At 35.1% G+C, this 26,810-nt stretch overlaps 2 protein-coding genes across 4 annotated transcripts; both read left to right on the top strand.

Annotated features, from left to right (window-relative positions):
- Positions 1-518: 518 nt before the first annotated feature.
- LOC105256050 (mitogen-activated protein kinase kinase kinase 7) lies at positions 519-11,261 on the top strand. Of its 2 annotated transcripts, XR_889570.3 has the most exons (10): positions 519-737; positions 1,054-1,279; positions 1,368-1,485; positions 1,566-1,904; positions 2,155-2,267; positions 2,973-3,406; positions 5,425-5,527; positions 9,170-9,423; positions 9,596-10,108; positions 10,821-11,261. XR_889570.3 is itself a non-coding variant. In XM_011265688.3 (9 exons), exons 1-9 carry the CDS (start codon positions 660-662, stop codon positions 9,791-9,793), a joined length of 1,863 nt encoding a protein of 620 aa, XP_011263990.2. In that variant the 5' UTR covers positions 519-659; the 3' UTR covers positions 9,794-10,811. The 2 variants fall into 2 exon arrangements, 1 of the variants encoding a protein (XP_011263990.2); XM_011265688.3 differs by lacking the exon at positions 10,821-11,261 and having other exon boundaries at positions 9,596-10,811.
- Positions 11,262-11,413: 152 nt separating this feature from the next.
- LOC105256051 (putative sodium-coupled neutral amino acid transporter 11) lies at positions 11,414-20,639 on the top strand. 2 transcript variants are annotated; one of them, XM_011265689.3, is made up of 7 exons: positions 11,414-12,850; positions 15,343-15,396; positions 16,042-16,132; positions 17,841-18,050; positions 18,124-18,376; positions 18,474-18,822; positions 18,918-20,639. In XM_011265689.3, exons 1-7 carry the CDS (start codon positions 12,779-12,781, stop codon positions 19,374-19,376), a joined length of 1,488 nt encoding a protein of 495 aa, XP_011263991.2. In that variant the 5' UTR covers positions 11,414-12,778; the 3' UTR covers positions 19,377-20,639. The 2 variants fall into 2 exon arrangements, with proteins under 2 accessions (XP_011263991.2, XP_025264130.1); XM_025408345.1 differs by lacking the exon at positions 15,343-15,396.
- The last annotated feature ends 6,171 nt before the right edge of the window (positions 20,640-26,810 follow it).

The raw sequence follows: 26,810 nt of genomic DNA, 5'->3' as shown, positions 1-26,810 counted from the left end.
AAAGGGTGAGGGGAAAGAAATGTCTACTGCAACGGAATATGAGGCATGTAAGATGTCTATGGTAAGATGACGACGGATATTAATTTCACGGAGTGTGATATTTTTGAATTTCTTAATATTTAAAAATGATTCGGAATAACACAGCGATTTCAGATGATAGATGATTTCACGGAATCTCTCATATTTTATTCGATTTACGTCCGTGCGACGTGAAAATAGACGCTAAATCTGATGCATCTAAGATGGCCGCGACAATAAACCCCCTTACCCCTCAGATTTCACTCCCCTCGTCTAAAAGAGTACTTTATGCTCTGTCCAGTATTTCTTACGTCCATGTCTGTGTCCCAGTGGGAGAAACGAAACGCAGCACTGGGAGTTTTCAATACTGCCAACTTTATCTTTTTTCCCAACACCAACCAAACATATTTTCGAACGCACTAAAATGCGGCCAATTTCGCGCGAAAAGTGCTTCACTCGTTTTGCTCCAATCGGAGCCAATCAAATCGAAGAGGAAAGAGAATAGCAATGTCCTTCGACTCGATACTGGAAAATGGCGATCTGCGAGGTTGTTTGAAGCTTAATTTCGATAAACACACTCACGGACTCGCAACTCGTTGGTTAAATGTGCCCTGAAAATCATGTGACCTGGACTGTGTGCGATGGCGAGCAAAGAGATAATCGGCCATCAGCAGCAGTTCGTTGAGGAAATCGATTATAATGAAATCAAAACTGAGCAGGTAGTTCTTCCAATGTATTCGTATTTTCTTTAATCATCGTGATAAACTTCAGAAAACGTTTCTTTCTTGAAATGCTTCAATAACAGGCCGATCGTTGATTCTTGCGATTGAATTTCGTTTCGTATTTCTATCATTTTCACGCTATAATCGACTTATTAAATAGATAACCTCAAACCAGAGAGCGACTGTATTCTTGTACGAGGAAGTGCACTCTTGGAAGAAGCGCATTTTGCTAAATGATAGTTGCTTGTAACGCGCAAACCTGTTGATCTAATATATTAATTGAGATTTATTCTCAAATTATATTCGACCATAGGTAGTAGGCAAAGGTTCCTTTGGAGTCGTCTGGAAAGGACGGTGGAGAGGACAAGATGTCGCTGTGAAACACATAAATTCGGAAGGAGAAAGAAAAGCCTTCACCGTGGAAGTTCGACAACTATCCAGAGTTGCCCATCCCAATATTGTTAAACTGTACGGTGCGTGTACCAAAAATCCAGTATGCTTGGTTATGGAGTATGCAGAAGGTGGATCATTGTATAATGGTAATATTATAATTAAGAAATCTACCGATTATTTGCCTTCAATTATAACACACGTTAATTCTACAAAAATTTCCATTTATGCTTACAGTACTGCATTGTAATCCGCAACCGCATTATACTACTAGTCATGCTATGAGTTGGACTCTTCAGTGTGCACGCGGAGTTGCGTATCTTCATAATATGAAACCAAAACCATTGATACACAGGTAAAGAAAATTATGTTTTGAAACTCCTGATAGTGTGTCTGTTGAGAACTAGAGAAAACTTGACAAATTTTATTTCACAGAGATCTAAAGCCACCTAATCTGTTATTAATTATGGGTGGACAGATGCTTAAGATCTGTGATTTTGGCACAGCCTGTGATTTACACACATACATGACTAATAATAAAGGGTCAGCCGCATGGATGGCACCAGAAGTATTTGAAGGATCTAAATATACGGAGAAGTGTGATGTATTTAGTTGGGGTATTATTTTGTGGGAAGTTTTAGCACGTCAAAAGCCCTTTGATGACCTTGCGCCATTGGGCGTTTCAGCCTTTAGGATAATGTGGGCTGTTCATGTAGGACAAAGGCCTCCTTTAATAGAAGGATGCCCGAAACCAATCGAAGATCTTATGACCAGGTGAGAATTTCTATTGAGGAAACAGCACAGTTAATATCTTATTTTATAAGATTTTTATGAAATCAAAATTTATATGGAAATATTTCTACATAAAACAGGCAGATCTTTAATGCTCAAATATAAATTATTTGTTTAAAAATGATAAATAGTATAAAAAAATATACAATTGTGTAATATATAGTAGATAAGATCTATTTCTCCATGTCTATATAACTATGTTATATAGACTATGTATTCTATATTTTTCAAGATGTTGGCAGAAAATACCTGAGGAAAGACCTTCCATGGACGAGGTAGTAAGGATAATGACCAAGCTATCAGAATTTTTCAATCCCCATTTAGAACCTATTGAATATTCTTTAAGTATGTTTATAATACATAATTTAATTTTTTAAATATATTATATATATATATATATATATATATATATATATATATATATATACAGGGTGTCCCAGTTATCTTTCATCATCTTTCAAAGACAGATTCCTGGGATCATTTGAAGACTATTTTTCCTCAATGAAAATGTCGAGGCACTAATAATTTTCGAATTATAAGTGATTGGAAATAAGGGGTTTTTCGTAAACTAAACTTTGTAGAAATAAAATATTAACAAAATCACATTCTTCGATTAATTTTAAATAGAGTTTACTTTAATTGAGTTTTAATTTAAGACTTAATTGCAAAAATATATGATGATAAAAATCGGGAACATGCAAAAAATGATAGCCTTCATTGACATTTTCGCTGAGGAAAAAGCATCTTCAAATGATCCCAGAAATCTATCTTTGAAAGATAACGGAAGATAACTGGGATACCCTGTGTATGTGTGTGTGTGTGTGTGTGTGTGTGTGTGTGTGTGTGTGTGTGTGTGTGTGTGTGTGTGTGTGTGTGTGTGTGTGTGTGTGTGTGTGTGTGTGTGTGTGTGTGTGTGTGTGTGTGTGTGTGTGTGTGTGTGTGTGTGTGTGTGTGAACATTATTATAAACACAAATATGGAATATATATTATATCTGCTCAAATAATATTATTGCACAAATATATACATACATAAATATATTGTATTACAGGTAGCGAAGCTGATAATATAGATGAGAATGATGCATCGAGGGAAGATACATTAGATATAGCCAGTACATTAGATTCTGGGATGAATGGTTCCGTTGCAAACGGTACTATTTGTACAATTCCAAAGCCCTTAGAAAAAGCTAACAAATGCTCTAATATAGAGAAATCATTGCCTTTTGAATTATATCACGCAACGCCATTCGGCGACATGCCGAAAAGTTTCTCGCCACGACCAAATAATTTAGAGTTTCGACGAGTGCCTGACGAGTGTCCGATATCGAATAATCATTTTCCTGGGAATGTGGATAGTAATTTAGAACACGCCAAATCGTCGATCTCGCAAAATGCAGCAATACCGACGGCATACGATGACAAGTTCGCCGCGCTACAACGCACAAATTGCAATTTTGCTCCGTTACATGTGGAGTGCGATCCGGTTGGTAATTTCATTGAGTACGAGTTTTAATAATCTTATTTTTCTATTATTTTCATTTGTATATTTCTTCTTTTCGTAATTTTTTTCTATGTAATAATATCTTCCTTTTGATTATTTTTTATTTATATTTTTAAATCGATGTATTATACACACACACACACACACACACACACACACGCACGCACGTAGATAAATTGAAAAGTTTCCTGACCAACAAAGAACAGTTTGTATATCATAATTCTATAACAATTCGATAAATAGCTGTCAAACATCTACTTAAATAAAATTTTTAGATTCTCACATTTTCTCACACACGTTCTCACATTTAGTTTTTTTGTACTAGTCTTTCAAATTGACTTTCAATTGATCAATTTATTATTTATTATTATTATTGCAATTTATCGACAGTAGAGGAAAAATCGCATAATTGCGTAATTTATGAATTTTGTTTCCTCATCCAGTATTTTCCAAATTTAGCCTCAAGTGACTTTTTTCTCTTCACAAATTTGAAAAAATAGCCATCTGGAATTCTGCTTTAGTCAATTCTGTAAATTCCTATTTGGAAAATCTTATTTCACCGAAGGCATGAAAAATCCAGAAAAATATTAGAATAAATGTATTCAAAGAAGACTATGTTGAGAAATAAATCTCATTTTGCCCCAAGAAATGTTATTTTCTTAATCGGAAACTTTTCAATTTCTCCTCGTACATATTGAAATACACACACACACACACACACACACACACACACACACACACACACACACACACACACACATACAGGGTGTCCTAACCACCCATACACTTTTCTACACCCTTTTCTTTCAAAAACTAAGCATTTTAGAGAAAAACGTTTTCGACAAAAATTGTATGGTTTTGAGGGGAACATAAGATGGTGTCATTGGTTTGACCTTGGATGGCATCGTTAAGGTCAGGTCAAGGACACCTTTAATTTCTTAAATGGAACCACCTATTTTTCATTGCATATTCTTGTAGTTTACCTCGAGAGCTTTCCAAAACACTATAATAAATTATTTTTCCATGAAGTACTTTTCGAATTATGAGGCTTGAAGTCATTTCTTAATTTTACATAAACCATAAAATATCTTGTAAAATAGTCATTTTTCGATTATCTTACCTTAATATTTTTATGTACAAAATAATGAGAGGAATCAATTGGTGTAAAGAAAACACACAGTTATTTCGAAGAAAAAATATGTAATTTGTAATTAACAATTAAATATTTTTTCTTAAAAGTAACTATGTGTTTTCTTTATATCAATTGATTCTTCTCATTATTTTGTACATAAAAGTATTAAGGTAAGATAATCGAAAAATGAATATTTTATAAGATATTTTATGATTTATGTAAAATTAAGAAGTGATTTCAAGCCTTATAACTCGAAAAGTACTTGATGAAAAAATACTTTATTATAGTGTTTTGGAAAGCTGTCGACATAAGCTATAAGAATATGCAATAAAAAATAGGTGGTTCCATTTAAGAAATTAAAGGTGTCCTTGACCTGACCTTAACGATGCCATCCAAGGTCAAACCAATGACACCATCTTATGTTTCCCTCAAAACCATACAATTTTTGTCCAAAACGTTTTTCTCTAAAATGCTTAGTTTTTGAAAGAAAAGGGGCGTATGGGTGGTCTAGGACACCCTGTATATACACATATACGTGTATATATATATATATATATATATATATTCGGAATATATATATATATATATATATATATTCCGAAATATTTGCCTGGGGAAATTAAAATAAGACATCCTGTATATGTATGTATGTATGTATGTGTGTATCTATATATATATATATATATATATATATATATATATATATATATATACACAACTTTTGTCTGAAACATTTTTTCGATTTTTCATCATTTTCCGAAATATTTGCCTGGGAAAATTAAAATGAGACATCCTGTATATTTCTGTTAAAGATATAATACATATATTTCTATTAAAGACAATTTATACATTATTGCATTTTTTGCAGCACTCTTGGGATTTACCGAGCTCTTCTGAAACATCTTGGGAAATTCCAAATAATATGGCCGGATTAGATAAAGTGGTACAGAAAACGAAGAAAAATATTCAAAGTAAGTGTGATGTAAATTTGACTTGTTAGAAAGTGAACACATAAATATTATTTTTACATAATGTCGATTTATCAATTGATATTGAAATAATTTTTAATTCTTAATTCTAATTTATATATCACATATGTATAATCTTTTCTAATTTATATATCACATATGTATAATCTTTTTGATAAACTTTTAAATTTTAGATGACATAAAGTATAGCTTTGATTTTAATTGATTGATATTGTATAATGCATACAAATATGGTATTGTTTCGATTTAATCGCGAATGAGTAGAGTTTTGCGCGACATGTACTCGCGAATACGTACCCGAGCCCTTCTCAGAATAGGTGCCGGAAAAAGATCACAAGGGGCTACGGCACCAAACTGGCTGTCTATGTGAGACTTGTCTCTTGTCGCGTTGAGAAGGCATATTGCCAAAAACATTATAGACATTAGCAAGAATTATCTAGGCTTTATAAGGCGATCAATGTATGATTTATAACTACGATGTTAAAGTTGTTCCACGAATCATGTCTATTTCTGACAAAGGAAATTAAAATATCATCGAATCATGTCTATTTTTGACAAAGGAAATTAAAATATCGAGAAAGATAGAAGATTTTTTATATTTACATAATGATGTTATACATCTAACATTTACAAATATGACATAGATATTTGATTCGCAATAGAACTGACCGATATAGGATAAGAAAGAAAAATTCTGATAACTTTTTCGATATAATTTACGAAAACATCGAAAGAGAGTGTCCTAAAAAGGTGTCCTTAAAAAAGATTTGAGAGACCCTAAAAGTATGTGACTAATACGCGGAATAACGCGGGACGTTTTAATGGCATACAATGCCTCAACGTGAGCATGCGTTTTGAGCTTACGGAGTAGCGCTTTGTGGTACACGAAGTAGATTATTTTCGGCCTAGAATACTAAGCACTGTGGCTGAGTCACCGGGCGCCTTCTTCGACTCTGGGCGTCTCCCTCTCCTGCTCTGACTAACACGCATAATGCGTTTATGCGTGTATGCGATTTGTCATAATTATTATGCACGCGCAATAATTATCCCGTTTATGGAATATTGCTAAATCAGGATTCGTTAGCAGTGATTAAATATTTTTCTTTTCCGATAATTTACATCTATTTGTAATTGTATGTAAATTGCAATTTTGAAAAAGCTTATAGATGTATATGTATGTCCACGTAAATATTATAACGTTATACAGGGTGTCCCAGTTATCTTCCGTCATCTTTCAAAGACAGATTCCTGGGATCACCTGAAGACGATTTTTCCTCAACGAAAATGTCGAGGCACTAATAATTTTCGAATTATAAGTGATTGGAAATAAGGGGTTTTTCGTAAACTAAGCTTTGCAGAAATAAAATATTAGCAAAACCACATTCTTCGATTAATTTTAAATAGAGTTTACTTTAGTTGAGTTTTAATTTAAGACTTAATTGCAAAGATATATGATGACAAAAAACGGGAACATGCAAAAAATGATGGCCTTCATTGACATTTTCGCTGAGGAAAAATCGTCTTCAAATGATCCCAGGAATCTGTCTTTGAAAGATGACGGAAGATAACTGGGACACCCTATATATAAGAATCAAAAGTACTTTCTCGCGTGAAATGATATGTTAGTGTCAGTGTTTGCTGTAGATAATTTCAAAATTATCTAGATAAAGATAAAAATCCGTAAATTTATCTTAGATGAGATAAAGATGATTTTGCTTTTACTTAATCTAGATGAAAGATGAGATAATTATTGCGATAATCTAGATAATTATCTAGATATTTTTGTTTATTTTAGAAGACTATAAATATTTGTAAAAAATATGACGCAGATTATTAATGGGATGTTAAAATCATAAACACATATTCTTTCTCTTTTCCTAAAGAATATTTAAATAATAGTAAAAAGATATATAAATGATATGATAAATATTTATTTATTAATTTATATTTATAATATATTTATAATATATTTATAAAATATTAATAATATAATAATAATATATTTATAATATATTAATAATAATAATATAAAAAATATATTTTATATATTTCAGATAGATTTTTAGAAGCTTGCCTGGAAAACTTTTTTGCATAATGAAAACGTCATCTTAGACGATTTTTAGATAAGATGACATATATTTTTCATCTAAGATAAAGATAAAGATACTTTGTATTTCTGCATCTAGTTAAAGATAAAGATGATCCATTTCTTTATCTAGATGATTATCTAGATAATTTTATCTAGATACCAGCAAACACTGATTAGCGTACAGATAAATTGATAGTGATCAATCGAAAGAGCGGTAAGAAAGAAACGAGCTCGACATACTATATTCATCGAGAGTTCGTCGATCGACGAAGTTTGCCGGTGTATCCTGGCAAAGGGCCCGTGTAACCGCAATAGCGAGTGTCGCGTGCACTAAATTTAACTGACGACTAATCGGTAGGACGTGTGACTCGCTTTTGATTGGCACGTTGCGACGACGACGACGAAGAGGACGAGCGAGGAGCAGCAGAGGCGATTGTGGAAATAGCGGAAGAACGTTAGGAGGGGAGAGAAAGAGAGAGAGGCTGAAAAGAGGCAAAAGCAATATGAGGAGCAAAGGGAGGAGGGAGATGAAAGAGAAGAAGAAGAGACGACAAGAGGAGTAAGAAGAAAAAAAAAAGAGAAGCAGACGTGAGATTCTCTCGAGGATGAATCAAGCCGCGGAGCGCGTTTTGTTCTTGGCTCCGTGTATACGAGCTCTGCGGTGTTCCTCGTCAAAGAGCCAGGGTGGGGGATATTTAGAAGCAGGTGTGGTTGAGTCAGCATCCCCAATATAGACGTGCGTTTGTTTAGTAGAGAGCCGACTCCCTACGGACGAGCACGTCCCGTCGATCGCGCGGGTTCGCTAAGCGCGCAATACGATCTCGATTTTATCGAGGACATATCCGATCGATCCGACCGGGAATTGATCCCACTTGACACGGTCATTCCCGGATCATTCCATTGAAATAAAACGTTATAGAAAGCGATATCAACCGTGATAACAACCCACCTCTCGCAATCATCACGTTGAGATTCCTGATATCGCTATCGTAGCCAACAAGACTCACCATCTCCGAGGATCCTTATCTTATCTCCCTAGAAAGCCAATCTCCCTGATTCACGAAAACGAAGGAATTATGCTGATGGGATCGGAGGATAATCGTGGACGTTAAAACGTCGTCGGTGTAACTGCAACTCGCGCCAGAGAGTGGCAGTTACTTAGGAAGATCGACATGTGCGACGACTATCCGGAAATCGTCGGCACCGACACTCTCAAGCGCTGCTGGGTCCTACTGCGTTAGTATACATTAGATTCTCCGCGCAAAGTCGCTTGCTTAATATTGCTTGTATTTCAAGTCATAGGGAAATCTCTGTATAAGATTAGTAAGAGTAGGCGGTAAAATAAGCGCGCGGTAGTTTGATCAGATGCCACAGTTCTCGAGATTTCATGGACACGCAATAAAAATACATAATTTATGTATAATATTATGAAAGAGATAAGTTGCCTAAGCTTCCAAATTTAAGATTTCAATATCACTGATGAAAATAATGTTATTTTCGATCCGTAATAAATTCTACGTATTGCGATGCCGTAGGTAGCAGCACTACGAGCGAAGATTTGGGTAACGTCTGTCGCCTGTTGGACGCCGACCTGAGACCTCTTACGCCCGATGACACGTGCAAACGTTCGCGAGAGATCTTCGAGGAGCACAAGCAGATAGCGCAGGAGTATCTCAAGGTGCAAACGGAGATAGCGTTGTTGAGCCAGCACAAGAACGAGATGTTGAAGAATTTGAGTCTCGACAGTCTTAGACAACAGCAGGAGTTGCGAGAGCTCGAAGATGAAAAGGTTTTCCTCTTTTTATTCCGTATATTAACTTAGATTCCCACAGATGAGATTCTCATCGATAGCATTACCTTTCTTCAAGAAAGGCCTTTCTCAAGAAAAGCCTCAAGGAGAATTCTTCAAGAATTCTCCTTGAGTCATCAATCCCGAGAATTATTACGATTAAAATTTTCAGGAGTCATTGCTGAAACTATGTTACAACCTACAGCGGCAATTGGAGATCATGAAGGATCAGAGGATCAAGGGAGCGTTGACGAATGCCGCCGCTGCCGCCGCCGCTGCTGCCGCTGCCGCGCCAACGATAGGACCCGCCGTTTCCGGAAACAACGGTTGGGTGGTGGTACCGCGTCCAGACCCGTCGAGGCTCTCCTGAGGTTTCACGTGTATCCAAGGGTCTCGACAAGAATGTACTTACATGTCATGTTCTGCGATCGGCCGGCAATGCGTGACACGAATGGAATCATACACATTGTAATTCCAATTCAATCTTACGCGAATACAAATCGCGTCGCTTACTACCGATAAAGTCATGGCTACGCGAATCTGTATGATTATCTAGCGAAAAGCGATCTGACTTTGTCACTGGACTGGGTATCCAGACACGACGAATGGAGACTGTGTAATTGACTTCCGATCTTGCATGGTACATCTGAAGGCGTGGTATCAGATACACATTTATAATATTCAGGTACGGCTTTCATTAGATTTTTGTTACAGAATTTCACACTCACATCTTTTTTTTTTTGTCATCTTGCCAATGCGCGTTCCCCTCGCGATGCGAGATTGATTAATACGACAGCAGGGTTTTTCAGCATAGGGTTTTCCTATAACTGGTAACAATATCTTTGAAAATGTGTAATGGAAGATTATTCTCGATTTCGAAAGTTTTGGAAATATCTTTGATAATAAACCTTGCAATCTAGTCGCTTTGACAATAATATAATTTGTCAAACTCTTTGTTTATATTTGACGTATAAAGAATGCTATATAATTTTTATTAAAATTTTTATTCAAACTATCATATTGCCTATCGGTCGAAAGCGTTTTATGCATTTTCTCGATTTGATATAATAAAACGTATTGAATGCACAAAAAGAATATTGCAAATCGAACAATGATCAATGAATATGGATGCGCAATCATTTAGATTATATTTCAATTTTATTTCTATATATGATATATGTGGTACATATATATTCGATTGAATTGATCGTGTATCAGAGATATAATCTGTATACGACTATGGAGTTATTACTTTTAGCCAATCGTGTTGCAAGAAACGGATTAAAATTCGTTTTTCTTATCGCTTTGTGCGACTTTTTTTCTATTTTTTTTTCTTGTGAATAACTGCTTTATATTTCATTGAAATGCGAGATTAACATTTTTCGCAACAATTACAGATCAAACGAATTGTGAAGATAAAGACGCTGTTTAAATCGTAGTAAATTAACGTGCAGGAGTGTTTCTGTTTTTATCGAATCAAATAAAGGACTGTCTGTAATGCGAGACAAATATCAAGACAAATTGTTACATGTATATATAAAAAAAACCAAAATAGAGCGCAAGAAAAAAATGTCGATAAAAAAATTCTCGCGCATCAAAATCCCAGTTCAAAAAAAATCTTGGACTTTTGTTGTTTTCCGCGTCCCAAAATATATATATTCCTATATTTTAAATATAAAGTCTCTCAGAATTCCCATCATTTCACGACTAAAAAGGGAGATGAAGATGTACAACAAAGTAATTACATTCAGACAATTTTTTCAACGAGTTCCTTCCCGAGAATCTGTAAATTGTTACCTGAGCTTTATGTGAATACACAATATGTATATGTACAAATGTAAATATAATTTTAAAAGATTGCAAAAGATTCAGTCTTTTTAACGCTTTTAAAATCTTTTACGACATCTGTAGAGAATCCATAAGGGGAATAAATAATAATTCCTTCATAAGGGGAAGTGACAAAATTTGCGTTAATAGATTTATAGATGTGTTAGTAAGGAGTAATTTAGTAAGTAAATTTATATGCGTTATTTTAGTTATACAGGGTGTATCCTAAAAAGTGGGAAGTATTGCAATGGTGGATTCAGGATACAAAAATAAGAGAAAAAGTTCATATAAACATATGTCCGATATGATCTTGTTTTCAAGTTATAGCTTCTTTTATTTCTCAACAGAAATTAAAATAGTTAAGGTAACAGAAAGTGCTCAAAATGACTACCTCTGACTTGAATACAAGCTTCAATCATGTCTCATGAACACGTCTCATCATAGATTGTCTGACTTTTTCAAAAATTCGGATATTGCTCGAATTTCCCGGCAACCACGAAGTATCTCGACGTTGTCAATGGATGTTTTGCATAATTCTTTGTATGAATTTTTTCTCTTATTTTTATGTCCACCATTGCAATACTTTTCACTTTTTAGGGCATTCGATATTTTCATTCCTCTAATTTTGTGGGCATTGAAACTGTTAGATTATTAAACTATTAGAAACCGGTCTCTATTTTAATAATCCGTGTATCGAATTCGCTTGTTTATAATCAGATTATCAGGAGATGATTAGATTAGCGCGTAATATATGCGGATGTACAAAGCTTATACGCTAGCCAATATTATACATGCTGTGCGTATTGTAACGATCTGATATGAAAATATGCGAGCGCGACTTATGCAGCTCACGCAACGAAAGAACACGCAGAATAGAGTCGGTAAACAAGGATGAACTCCATCAATGGAATCAATAAACTCGTCCTAGTCGTATTGCACTCCGATGGAACGAGAAATAGAAAGGAAATAGGACGCGGCCGATCAACCGGGGAAACAAGAGGGGAAGGGTTGGGTTATCAGGGTGGGAGGAGATAGTGAATGAGAGAAGAGGGGTGGGAAGAAGGGACGGGGGTATGAATAGAGGGTGCGGATACGTGGGCGTGTATGTTGGTTAAACAATATAATTTATTTCCAAGAAGAAGGAAAATAGAATGATAAAAGAGAGAATGAAATAAAATTATGAAGCATGATTCGATGACAATGATAGGGAGACAAAAGCGAATAGATAAAATTGGGAAAACGGGGGAAAATATGCGCGCGTGCGTGGGCGTTCGAGGGAGAACGGAGGGAGAGAATAAGGGAGGCAGCGAGAGAGAGAGAGAGAGAGAGAGATGCGCACGCCGCGGGGAGAGACGCGAGGCGGGAAACTGAAGAAGGGGTAGAGAAGATAGGCCGGAACTCTTTAGACGTCCACGGACCTGCCCGCGAGCCTCGTTCCTTCCCTTTAAGTTTCTCGCACGTTTTTTTCGCGCTATCATTTCTCCCGTTAGTTAGAATCACCTTCTCCGCACGGAGGATCGTTTCTAGGATGGCCCACCCTGCGTCCGACGATGTCAACGAGAAGAGCTACATCCTGGACGCGAGGAAGAACTTCGAGGACGTGAGTAAAGTAATTAAGAAGCGTCTATCTTGCCTTGTGTCCGGATGCGGTCTGCCACGTCGACCGACCCCGGCGTTTCCGGTTTCCTTCCACTTCCGCGAAATTATCTCGCGGTGCACGCAAAACGACGGATCATTAAACGAGACGCGGGGAGAAATGAATTTCAGTGTCGTATTCTTTCTGAGAGTCTCGGATTCGATTTCCCGGTAGAACCGAAAAATTATATACGCTCATTTCTCGGAAGGCAGAATCCTGCCATGAAAATCTCTAATTAGAGCCGTTCGGAATCGGTATTAAACTGTACCTATATACAGGGTGTCCCAAAACTCATAATCAATCTTTCAAAGACAGATTCCTGGGATCATCTGAAGACGATTTTTCCTCAACGAAAATGTCGAGGCACTAATAATTTTCGAATTATAAGTGATTGAAAATAAGGGGTTTTTCGTAAGCTAAGCTTTGCGGAAATAAAATATTAACAAAAACCATATTCTTCGATTAATTTTAAATAGAGTTTACTTTAGTTGAATTTTAATTTAAGGCTTAATTGCAAAGATATGTGATGACAAAAATCGGGAACATGCAAAAAATGATGGCCTTTATCGACATTTTCGCTGAGGAAAAATCGTCGCCAAATGATCCCAGGAATCTGTCTTTGACAGATTGATTATGTGTTTTGGGACACCCTGTATATGTGTGATAATCTGGTGCGCAACACAGGTATACGAAAGAGAGAGATCACCACGTTCGAAATCGAACAAAAGGACTGATACGATTCTTCCTGACGTCTCTGTCTTTTTCCCGAGCTTCGACAAGCAGTTTACGTTTGACAGGTAGCCCAGACAGCACACATGTCCAAAAGACGACTTGAAGACGTCTTAAATTCTTTAAGCCTAAGACATCTTTTGGCCTTTTTGTGCTGTTTAGGAGGTTTCTCGGATACTCTATTGGATAAACATCGATTACTGAGTCCTATCGTGCGACCCTTTCGCGTATTTACTTTAACGAAAGTTTTAATCCTGCATTTTTTTAATGTAAAAAAAGTTGCGACGAGAAAGTTACACGGCTTTCTCTACTTTGTTGATTCCAATTTCATCGCGATTACAAGCGCGGAGATGTATTTACTGTTTCGCAATTCGTCAGATTTTCATACCAATCGTGCGAGCTGAACAAAAAAGACCAAAACTATAATTATAGGTCTTCTTGCGCGAATGGATTTGATGTTTTCGAGAGATTGCTATTTTAATTGAAGTTTTTGTTGGCGCCTCGAGATAGAGAAAAGAAAAACAGAGACAGGAGATTCAATTTACCGTGAGAAATTTCCGCAATGACATTTCGTTCAATATGCTCATTTCAACCGTGATTATCTCCGCAAGCTTCTTTGACATTCTCTCTCTTGTAAATAGAGTTATCAGTCTATGAAACTAGCTGTCAGTGTAATAAGGATGAATGCACGCAGGCTACACCGAGATACACCGATAAACTGGACGAGCGAAATTAAAAATAGGGGATACGCGTGTTTTAAATTGTTGAGAAAAGAATCGAATATACAGGGTGGGCCATTTTAAGTGATCCACTCCAATAACTTTTTTATATTTGAATGTACAACAAAATGTTTCAAATAAAAGTTGCTTGACTTCGAGAGGGACAGAAGATGGGTGGCAAAAATTTGACCTTGGATAGTCATTTGAGGGTCACATAAAGGTTACTTTCAATTTCTTAAATGGAACCCCCTATTTTTCATTGCATATTCTTGTAGCTTATCTCGAGAGCTTTCCAAAACACTATAATTAAGTACCTTTTCATTAAGTACTTTTTGAGTTATAAGGCTTGAAATAATTTCTTAATTTTACATAAACCATAAAATATCTAGTAAACCATTCATTTTTCGATTGTCTTACCTTCATACTTTTATATACAAAATAATGAAAGGAATCAATTGGTGTAAAGAAAACATACAGTTGTTTTTAAGAAAAAATATGGAATTGTTAATTGCAAATTACATATTTTTTCTTAAAAACAACTATGTGTTTTCTTTACACCAATTGATTCCTCTCATTATTTTGTACATAAAAGTATGAAGGTAAAATAATCGAAAAATGAATGGTTTACTAGATATTTTATGGTTTATGTAAAATTAAGAAATTATTTCAAGCCTTATAACTCAAAAAGTACTTAATGAAAAGGTACTTAATTATAGTGTTTTGGAAAGCTCTCGAGATAAGCTACAAGAATATGCAATGAAAAATAGGGGGTTCCATTTAAGAAATTGAAAGTAACCTTTATGTGACCCTCAAATGACTATCCAAGGTCAAATTTTTGCCACCCATCTTCTGTCCCTCTCGAAGTCAAGCAACTTTTATTTGAAACATTTTGTTGTACATTCAAATATAAAAAAGTTATTGGAGTGGATCACTTAAAATAGCCCACCCTGTATATTTCACATTTTAATAATATTATCAGCTGACCCTTTCGAAAATTCTCTTTGGCAGGGCGGCAGCCTCGCATCGGAGGAATCCTACGATGACATGAGGCGATTAGTCGGGGTAAGAACTTACATATTTCACATTCCACTTTTTCACCTCATTTCATCGCGCTAAAAAACGATTAATTAAAAGCCTTGTCCTCAGTCTACAATTCGTTCTACAACTCGCTAAGCTCCGTTCGTTTCATCCGTGGCCGACTCGTGCGATACAGCCGAGATTAAAAGTTGTGCAACAGAAATTTCCACAATTGACGTGCCGATGGTCAACCGGCGAGCGATGCACTTTCGATATTCGTCAATTGGCCTATTACAAAAGAGCACGACTTGGCATGTGCGCTATCATCTTCGTTTTTTTATCGCCCCTTAACACTACGGTATCGCTCTAAATTATTCCACTGGCTACCGGAATTATTTAGCTCGTGCCTACAAAAGAGAGAGAGAGAGAGAGAGAGAGTGCTAATTTACAACACCCGCGACACTTTACATATATAGCGTCACTTCTCTCGAAATGCCTTTTCGCACTCGTGCCATTAATATTCATCAGCAACGAAATATATGAACGTTCTCGCGGAATATTCACGAGCGCGCGTGAATATGCGATATGTTTTACTTAATTAACGTTACGCCATATATTCGCATATATATGGGCAGTATCCTCGCGCTTGTTAAACGGGCACTATGGTAATGTCAGCACGTGTTTACGCAGGAGGAAGAGGAAGAGGAATCCGGGAAATTTAGTAGCCTGCCACTCGCGAGCTTCAACTTCATCAATTCCATCATCGGCAGCGGCGTGATCGGTAATTCAGAATCAAAACTACGCAATGTATAGAAAATTTGGAAATTCATGATTTCGAAAGATATAAGGATAGAAAAAGAAACAAAGACACGTTTATCTGGCAGGAGAATTTATGTTGCTTTACCCATAAAGCACAGAAGCTTGCTGCAACGTTACAATATTGCTCACTGCAGTGTAATGTTGCAACAATAATGCAGAAACATTATTTTGTAATATTACTTTGGCAATGTTGCAGCAACGTTTTAACATAGCGAAAATGTATAACATGTGTTTCTTTACTTGCCGCTACGCGGCGACACCCAATTTAACTAACTCATATTCGAATTCATCTAACAATAAGATGGATATAAGGTCTACAAAAGATTAATGTAGTAATTATATTTCTTGTCTTGTGTCAGTTTAATTTCTGGCGATAAATTAACTTGATTTACTCAATATTTCTGAATCCTAATGAGTAGAACCCTCACAAATAATTTGTTTAATAATCTGGTTTAATAATCTCTCCCTTCATTGGGTTTCAGAATATTAAACAGATTTTTCTCAATTGAATGGGTAAATAGGAAATAATTCATTTATTGCACGTATTATAAAATATTCTGGTGTCGAATGTACGTAAAATAATTGTATGTAATATTGTTGAGATAAATATTTAAGAAACATCTAATAAAAACATTAATAGATGTTTTTTTAAAGGCATTTTTTTCTATGTTTCTTAAACATTTTTTTATATTTGCAAAGTTTATTTATTAAATTTAAAACGGTGTCTGCATTTGTAGCAAAACGCGTTTTAATATCACAAATATGTTGCACCGTAACAATGCTGCAATATTGCAGCAATATTTTGCAACATTTCTGCAATGTTGCAATCTTGCAAAGAAATATTTCTGCAATGTTGCTGCAATATTTCCAGTGTTTGCTGTAGATAATTTCAAAATTATCTAGATAAAGATAAAAATCCGTAAATTTATCTTAGATGAGATAAAGATGATTTTGCTTTTACTTAATCTAGATGAAAAATGAGATGATTATTGCGATAATCTAGATAATTATCTAGATATTTTTGTTTATTTTAGAAGACTATAAATATTTGTAAAAAATGTGACGCAGATTATAAATGGGATATTAAAATCATAAACACATATTCTTTCTCTTTTCCTAAAGAATATTTAAATAATAAAAAAGGTATATAAACGATATGATATAAATATTTATTTATTAATTTATATTTATAATATATTTATAATATATAATATATTAATAATAATCTATAATATATAATATATTAATAATAATCAATGTGTAACAATACATATATCATTTTTATAAAATAAACATTAATGCATTGCACAAATTTAAGTAAAACAAGTACAAGATAAAGTATATTTGTAATATTATTTTCCAAATGAAAAATATATTTTAGCTATTTTAGATAGGTTTTTAGAAGCTTGCCTGGAAAATTCTTTTGCATAATGAAAACATCATCTTAGACAATTTTTAGATAAGATGACATATATTTTTTATCTAAGATAAAGATAAAGATTTTGTATTCTTTGTATTTCTTCATCTAGTTAATGATAAAGATGATCCATTTCTTTATCTAGATAATTATCTAGATAATTTTATCTAGATACCAGCAAACACTGAATATTTCTGTGCCATATGGGTACTCGCCAAGCTTAAAAGATTAAGATGGATGCGAATCTTTTTAGGAATACCGTATGCTCTGCACCAAGCTGGCTTCGGTCTCGGAATCGTTCTGTTAATTTTGGTAGCAGTCTTGACCGATTACTCGTTGATCCTTATGGTGCGAAGCGGACACATCTGCGGCGAGATGAGTTACCAGGGTTTAATGCGAGCAAGCTTCGGCCGCGCTGGATTTTACATTCTCACGGCGTTGCAGTTCATGTACCCGTTCATAGGTATACACAAAAAGTATATTCTAGATGTACTTATTCTATTCTTGTGTAAAATAATGTGTTTTTAACGTTGCAGCAATGGTCTCTTACAACGTCGTCGTCGGTGATACAGTGACGAAAGTTCTGATAAGAGTAACGGGAATAAACGAGACGAGTATCCTCGCGCATCGACAGATTGTCATTCTTCTGGCGACACTCGGCATCACTATCCCACTTTGTCTTTACAGAAACGTCGCGCGACTAGCGAAAATCTCTTTCCTCTCTCTGGTCTGCGTCGGATTCATCCTCCTCGCCATCTTCATTCGGATGGACACCATGTCCGCTATGGTGTAAGCGAGAGTTTCACTTACCGAAAACAGAAAGGCATGATTGCGTTCCCGCTATAAAATCGCTATGTGTAATCATATAGGCGTGATTGATTTGCAGTCCGAGTCAGAGCGACAGTTGGAGATTCGCCAATTTTCCGGGGGTCGTTCCGTCCATCGGTATAATGGCGTTTGCCTTCATGTGCCATCACAATACCTTCCTAATTTACGGCTCGATTGAACGAGCGACCCAACAAAAATGGGATGTGGTGACGCACTGGTCCCTCTTTACGTCCTTCCTCATCGCCGCGACCTTTGGAATCGTCGGCTATGCCACTTTCACGTCGTATGTACAGGGTGATCTCATGGAAAACTATTGCTGGGATGACGATCTGATGAATTTTGCCAGAGTCATGTTCAGCGGTACCATACTACTCACTTTTCCGATCGAGTGCTTCGTTACGCGTGAGGTAAACTCCTCTCCTCTTTTTCTCACCTTTTCGCACAGGATATCTAAAAATTTGCACAAATATCGCATGATGTTACATCTTGCGTCGCTTTTCAGGTGCTCCTGACGGCGATCAAGGGCACAGACGAATTGGAGGGGCACGAGGCATACGTGCCCAATTCGGACCGCAAGTACCTGATAATTACTTTGACGATAGTATCCGCAGCGTACCTGATTTCCATGTTGACGGATTGCCTGGGTGTCGTTCTCGAGCTGAATGGTATCCTCGCTGCGGTACCGCTCGCCTACGTTCTGCCCGGTCTCTGCTACCTCAAGCTCGAGGAGGGGCCCATCCTCTCACCCAAAAAGCTACCGGCGCTCGGTCTGATGACTGCTGGCATCCTAGCTGCTGTCTCGGGTCTCTTGCTGCTCATAATCAACAGCAGTTCCGCTGGCAGTTGCTTTCACGGCAAGATAATGCCGTACTGCATCAACAATACGACGATGCTGCAGCATCAGCAATACGTCGATGCGACCACGATGTCCGCCAATGTCAACACGCAGCTCGCAGTCTAAGTTTAACGGATGGGCACGGTGAAAAAAATCCAGTTTAGTCGTAAGTCTGCCAAATTTTCGAATGAAAGTATATAGTGCGATTAAGTTTGTGCGTACAAATATGCGTAGAAATAATTCGAATCGCCAGGATGCAATCAATAATTATTCGTTATACGGATATCAAATAAGATGAAGGATGGAATGGAAACGCGAGATTTTATACCAAGCTCGCAGGAAGAAGAGTCGAAAGACCAGGGTCGAAACAAGACTTTGTCTATGAATAAATATACCGTTTCAACTTTTATCATACATTACACGAAAGATAAAACTGTGCAAATCATTGCGATTGCGCAGTTTCCTGATTGACAAATCTTACGGAGACATTTTATGATGCGCTTAATCTTAATAAAACAAGCTTCGGTATCTTTAGATTTTAGGATACAAATTTACAAAAAAGGGGACACAAATTTTGCAAAAAAAAGAAGAGACTTTACCATTTACGTTAATGGATTATCTGAGTATTTAATTTGTTTTCTTCACGATTCTCATTTTTGCGAATATTGTGAGATTAGAAAAAATCATCTCGAATATAGCGTACTCGCAATACAAAATCAATGCAATACAGGATTCGCCTTACAAGACGAGGGATCCAAAAATTGGCAATAGATGATCGTCCTTTATGCCATTCAATAAAATATAGATAGTTCTTTGAATGTTCATCGTACGCAAATTTATCGAATTATGGAGAAAAGGAACCATAATTTTGTCACATTTACATAGTTGCGGGCACACAATGAGCTTAACACGTTCGCGAGTAAAAGACACAGTAAAGATTAATTTTTCGTGGCGCATATTATTATTAGGCAGACAGAATTTTAACGTACCAATCGCGATGAATTCGAATTCGAATTTCCGATATTGATATTTATTCATTATTATCGATAGGACATTATTCGTTATAGATTGCGAAAAATAGGACCTTTTATCTAGTTCTAATAAAATTCCAAAAAAGAATCTTCGTGATTACATAATGCGCGAATCTTAAATATAATAATTATCGTGATTAGATAATTGTGATTAGGTGACTAACGTATATATAGAAAGAACGCGTAAGCTAAAAATCTCATTATATTTTTCAAAGAATGTTGAACAGATAAACGGTTTATAAACGAGGATATATATGTATATGTATATACATTACACACATATACACACATACACATTATATTTGTATTTTCTCTTGATAAGGGACTAATATATTGAATGTTAAAAAAAATTAAGAGATATATAAATATTTTAAATGCTCATAAGTGATAATTATAGATGATGGCTTAAAAGAAGTATCGTATAATTTCGTCTTCGCAATTTGCCTTATCTTGCCTAAGATTCTCGGGATGCGCTTGATTTTCCTGGAGAAAAGAGAGCAAATAATATATCTCGATCATTTTTTAGTCTTTTATGAGAAGAACTCGTGGAGAATCGTATGTAAGAGTATTTTTTCTTGCGCGTATAAGCTTTCTGATTACAATCAAATATTATTTATAGTGTGACAAAAATCAAAAGGAATGCAGAGAAATAATATAAACGAGTGACGATCGCGATGAGATTTTCCGCGCTGGTACAATCATTATCAGATTCTATATTCTTGCTTGCGAAATTTAATTGATTAAGATTATAAGGGAAAGGATTTTGGAATATTGTGTTTTTATAGCTTAGAAAAAGAGAGGGAAAGAGAGAAAGAGAGTTGTGAAGTATCTATAATCAAAATAAAATCACACAAAACCACAGTGAAAACAACACAATCACGAAGCGAAAGTAAGCTTCCGCTTCCTAAATGACGCTTACGGACGCTCACACTGATCAAAGACCACATGTAAGAGGAAAGTATTTACCGCGCACGATTCGCGCATCATAATGTGTAAGAATCACAAACATGTTTACCTGCTTAGGAATATATTTCATGAATCTATATGAAAAAAAGAATATAAGAAAAGCCTATATTTAAGATAAGAGAAATTATTAAAAGAGTCTATATATAAAGTTGATATATTAAATGAAAGAGAGATACACCCTCTCTCTCTCCCATCCTTTTTGTCTCCCCCCTGTGAAAAAAGCGGAATATACATATTATCCGCGAATAAAAAAAGTAAAACGCGCGCAGATAATGAGACAAGAGGATACATATAAGAGAGATCTGTATTTAAAAATAATACATATATATACATATATTCATACATATTTATATGCAGTGTTTGCTGTAGATAATTTCAAAATTATCTAGATAAAGATAAAGATAAAAATCCGTAAATTTATCTTAGATGAGATAAAGATGATTTTGCTTTTACTTAATCTGGATGAAAGATGAGATAATTATTGCGACAATCTAGATAATTTTCTAGATATTTTTGTTTATTTTAGAAGACTATAAATATTTGTAAAAAATGTGACGCAGATTATAAATGGGATATTAAAATCATAAACACATATTCTTTCTCTTTTCCTAAAGAATATTTAATATTATAAAGAAATAATAGCAGAAAGGTATATAAATGATATGATAAATATTTATTTATTAATTTATATTTATATTTATAATATATTTATAATATATTAATAATAATTAATAATAATATAAAAGATATATTTTAGATATTTTAGATAGATTTTTAGAAGCTTGCTTGGAAAACTATTTTGCATAATAAAAACGTCATCTTAGACACTTTTTAGATTAAATGACATATTTTTCATCTAAGATAAAGATAAAGATACTTTGTATTTCTTCATTTAGTTAAAGATAAAGATGATCCATTTTTTATCTAGATGATTATCTAGATAATTTTATCTAGATACCAGCAAACACTGTTATTTGTAAATTTGTGTGGCGCGCGTACGCAATCACGCACATACACACACGTCGTTCCGTGAAATGTTTGTAAGACACACGTTGTATGCCTCGTCGAGTGACAAGACACATTTTACGTTTAAAGTTATTATTATACTGATATATGTACATATGTGTGTGCGATACTCACGATATATTCTTTGTACACATGTGTGTATACATGTTTAAATAGAGCATAGGTACAAGAGAAAGAGAGAAAGTGAAGTCGTGAATTTATGCATGTCTTGTATCGTATAAAATACCATTACCGTCATTTTTAAAATTTCGCGCTCGTTTCAAGTTCCTGTGCCGATCTTTTCAATGTTGGCTCGCACATTTAATATAAGAGTTCGATAAATAATTACGTGGTTGTGAGCTTTACGGTTTAACTTACCGTTATACTATCGTTATAGTGACATTAAAATTATCTTTGTTGATTTAGATGTCAAAGTAATTCGAGCGCGTGGATGCGACTGAATATGACTGTACGCAGTACGTATATATATATACATATACATGCGGACAGTTCTCATAATTAAATATTTTATACATGAGAGGACTACGACTTCTCTTTTTCTTTTCGCTTTCGTAATGTCATGTCTCGCTAGGCAAACGTATAATTTATCTTTGCTCTACAGCAAAAATAAGTTGCGGATAAACTTGATACGATACTTTCCTTATAATATTTTACCTTCATAAATCGTATGATACACAAAGGTTGAAAGAATTTTAACAAAATATAATGCGATTAGAGAGTTAGCGATAAAAGAAATTTACAAATATAGATTAATGCGAAACAATAGCAATGTAATAAATCTGTTAAAGCTTTTTAAACGTTACATTTGACAATGTTACATTTTTTTTGACGATTTCGCAAAAATAATTACAAAAATGATAAAATTAGTGTCAGTCTGAAAAAATATTCCAAGTGCCAATTTTGACACGTGAAAGAGAGAGAGAGAGAGAGAGAGAGAGAGTGTGTGTGTGTGTGTGTGTGTGTGTGTGTGTGTGTGTGTGTGTGCGTGCGTGCGTGCGTGCGTGCGTGCGTGCGTGCGTGCGTGCGTGCGTGCGTGCGTGCGTGTGTGTGTGTGTGTGTGTGTGTGTGTGTGTGTGTGGTGTGTGTGTGTGTGTGTGAGAGAGAGAAGAAAGTTTTCTTATGGATGCAATATTAATGTTCGTAAATATGAATATAAATATATTATTGACGATCATTTGCAAACGTTAAGTGAACTTTACACGCGGAACGATCATTGGAGATCATAATATAATCCATTTGATGAGTATGCAATATTACTTCTGCTCTACGTATGAGTGTGTATGTGTGTGTATGTGTAGTTTCACACTGACTTAATGTTTTTCGATGCGCGCACATGTAGCATCAATCTCTGTCTTGACTTAACGTTACGTTTCCGGCAAATTTAGATTTAACGAAGTGTCTCGAATCGCGAATGAAAGTTGCAGAAGTGCGGAAGTATCGTTTTCGAATTCTTTTTAATCCCCTTTCCACGCGCGTGCGAGAGAGTACATTTGCGATGGAAGGAATGGAAGTTGTGCGGGAGAAATGAGAGACCAAATCGACAAAATTTCACAAAAATGGAAGACGCGGATTGTCGCGGGTATCGAGAGTACGTACGCGAATGTGTATGCGTGTGCATCGTGCGTGCAAGAGTCATTATGCTATGTAAATGACGATCTCGCGTTATTCCAACATCCGGCGGAGCTTCCATATTTATTCTGTGATAGAGAGATGCATGCATTTACAAGGAACATTATATATATATATATATATATATATATATATATATATATATTGTTACTTGGTGTTTGCTGGGTATATATATACATATATTTCTTAATAAATGTGAAAAATTTTAAGAGAAATTTTGTCGATTTGATTTTTTGTTGAAAATAAAGAAGGATTTTTCATATAAACATTAAAAAGTTCTAATAAAAAATTGAATAGGGGTTTGCTAGTTTCGTCCCCTTATAACAATACGAGAGACTGGAAAAAATGTTAATAAACGTTTTTATCAGTAGAAAATATCCACCTAATTCCATTTCTTTAACTTGTTTCAAATTTGCAAAAAAAAAAATAAAAACCTAATTTTTACCCCATTTTTGGAAGAGTGTAACTCTACAGGGAGGGATGTAGGAGTATATGTTTATATGAAAAACCCCCCTTAATTTCCGACAAAGAATCATCTCTTAAAATTTTTCGTACTTGTAAAGAAACACCCTGTATATCTATATGTATGTATGCATGTATGTATATAACAGGTTGTGAATGGTGCGCGCGTACCTATCGATGCTATACGATGCTATGATGTTGTTCTTAAATTTATTTCGTGCAATAAAAAAAGAAATTTACGATTACAAACGAAGCAAAGACGCCTGTTCCTCCTTATTTCTCGCTTGTAAAAATTCCTTTCGCGACAACAGCATTTGTCGCATCGGAATACGATCGTTCCTCGACGCTTTTCTGCAAGTAATTTATCATAGGGTTTCACCGACAAAAGAGAACAAAAGTGAGTGAAAGCGATTAGAGATATATTCATGCGCGTTTCTTCGCGTTTGAGCTCCAGAGAAAGCGACAGCCCCCTCCTCTTCAATTTCCACCTACGATATATATCGAGCCAATGTTCGCGCGCGTTGAAAGATTCCGAAAAAATTCGCGCGTTATAAAATGATAGACTTCTCTGTTTTTCCATCCCGACGACTGTGCAACGTGAAGTGAGTGACAAGAGCAAAATCGCTTTGACCTTGTCCGGTTTTGTGTGCGTTCAATAGCTCTCGTTTTCCGTACGTTCCATCGATTCGAGATGACCATCTATTCCCGACGACCTACTTGATCTCTGATCAGTCTCAATCGGTCTATTTGGTTCGCCGTGACAGCTGCGAAAAATTGATGTTGAATATTTTTTACTCCCGACTGCTGCCAACCTACGATTATTTATTCACCATCTCTAGCTTGTCAAAGGAGCTGGATTCGTCGTTAAGAAACAGCACGAATTTCTTCGTTTGGATTATTATTTTAATGAGAAACTCGTAGAAGACAACTCTAAGAGCAATTTACCTCCCTTTTTTCCCAAGGTAAAATTCAACAGATATAATTAAGGATGTTTTATATGTACAATCCCAACAAAAAGTAGCTGAAAATCAATATTGACGAATATATCCACTTTTAATGTATTTTGAGTAAGAAATTGTGTGTAATGTAATTGTATTTTTTAATATTTATTGCGTTTTTACTGAAATATTTCGAATTTTGTTAATCAAAATGATTAACTTTTGGCAGAGAATTTCGCCTTGTGACAGATACATGGCTAACTTCATTGAATTACATTTAATATCTTTTTAACCAGTTTGTACTTGTATAATATTATTTGACCAAATATTTCATCTATCTAAACTTTTAAACAAATTCTGAATATTATTTCCATGCGTTTTTGTCATTTGGCGTTTTTGTCATTAAATCGTGGTTATACGTTTCTCATAAGAACACATGTTAATTCCCCTAACAGCACATGTAGATACTGAGAATGTTGAAGAATATCGCAAAAGTACAATGCATGTATTCTCAGAACAATCGAGATACATAATTGATATATTAAGTATAATATATTAAGTATATACTAAGATTGCTCTAATGTCCGTCTATTTTGGTTAATAGTATAAATAAATACTGAGAATATCTTGTAGTATAATTCATACATGTAATATAAATACTTTTGATAAATGCTGTAAACGCACACACTATTGCTCATTTTAATTTCAAATAATTTTTTTAATATTCTGAATCCCAACCAGGAATCCAGAACAACTAAATTACTAAACAAATTTTAAATTAATTTAATTTATTATAAATTAAACTGACTAAAAAGAAAAAAGAAGAAACTTTGGAACTCATGTTAGTACCAGTCTTTTATTTCCATTTCATCAAAAATTAAGTACGAGTTTGGTAGCGCGCGTAGCGGCGAAATGAGGAAACACAATATTATAAAATGCAATATTATAAAATATCCTGAAACTATACGAGAAAGAATATACTAATACGAGATATTCAAAGTATATTCTGAGAATATATGAAAAATAATATACAACAAGAGATGTTATGGGATTATTCTCAGTATATTACATCTGTAACGTATATTTACAGTATGAGTATAGAACATTCGAATGATATCATGTGCTATTAGGGTCGGTGCAAATTAAAATCCTTATAACTTGTGAACGCTTTAGTGAATCGATTTAAAAATTGTACTGACGATTCTAAATATATGTAAAGACATTCTGTACAATTTTCATTAAATTGTCAATATTTTGAAAATAGGTACAAAACATCCTTAAAATAATTCGTTAACTTTGAAGGCACTTTACAACGTTATTCGCTTCACTTAAAACACGCTAATAGAAAGAAAAAAAAAGAGAAAAAGAGAGAGAGAGAGGGAGAGACGGTTTCGAAGCCGCGTGCGCCTTCGATCGTCGCTCAATATCCTAATTCGACAAACGGGAAACGAGGACGCGAGAACCACGTCATCTCGGAGCATTCCGAATTCCGACCTCCGTCGTCGCCC

The sequence above is a fragment of the Camponotus floridanus genome, unplaced genomic scaffold (assembly GCF_003227725.1).
Source record: "Camponotus floridanus strain SB8 unplaced genomic scaffold, Cflo_v7.5 scaffold200, whole genome shotgun sequence".
Classification (NCBI taxonomy): Eukaryota; Metazoa; Arthropoda; class Insecta; order Hymenoptera; family Formicidae; genus Camponotus; species Camponotus floridanus.
Note: the sequence above shows the minus strand (reverse complement) of the source record. Positions and strands in the feature narration are given on the sequence as shown.

Coding starts and splice junctions, on each gene's coding strand:
- LOC105256051 (XM_011265689.3), top strand. CDS start 12,779: ATGGCCCACCCTGCGTCCGACGATGTCAACGAGAAGAGCTACATCCTG. Junction 16,133..17,840: donor CATCGGCAGCGGCGTGATCG/GTAATTCAGAAT, acceptor GAATCTTTTTAG/GAATACCGTATGCTCTGCAC. Junction 18,377..18,473: donor GACACCATGTCCGCTATGGT/GTAAGCGAGAGT, acceptor ATTGATTTGCAG/TCCGAGTCAGAGCGACAGTT.
- LOC105256050 (XM_011265688.3), top strand. CDS start 660: ATGGCGAGCAAAGAGATAATCGGCCATCAGCAGCAGTTCGTTGAGGAA. Junction 2,268..2,972: donor ACCTATTGAATATTCTTTAA/GTATGTTTATAA, acceptor ATTGTATTACAG/GTAGCGAAGCTGATAATATA. Junction 3,407..5,424: donor TACATGTGGAGTGCGATCCG/GTTGGTAATTTC, acceptor CATTTTTTGCAG/CACTCTTGGGATTTACCGAG.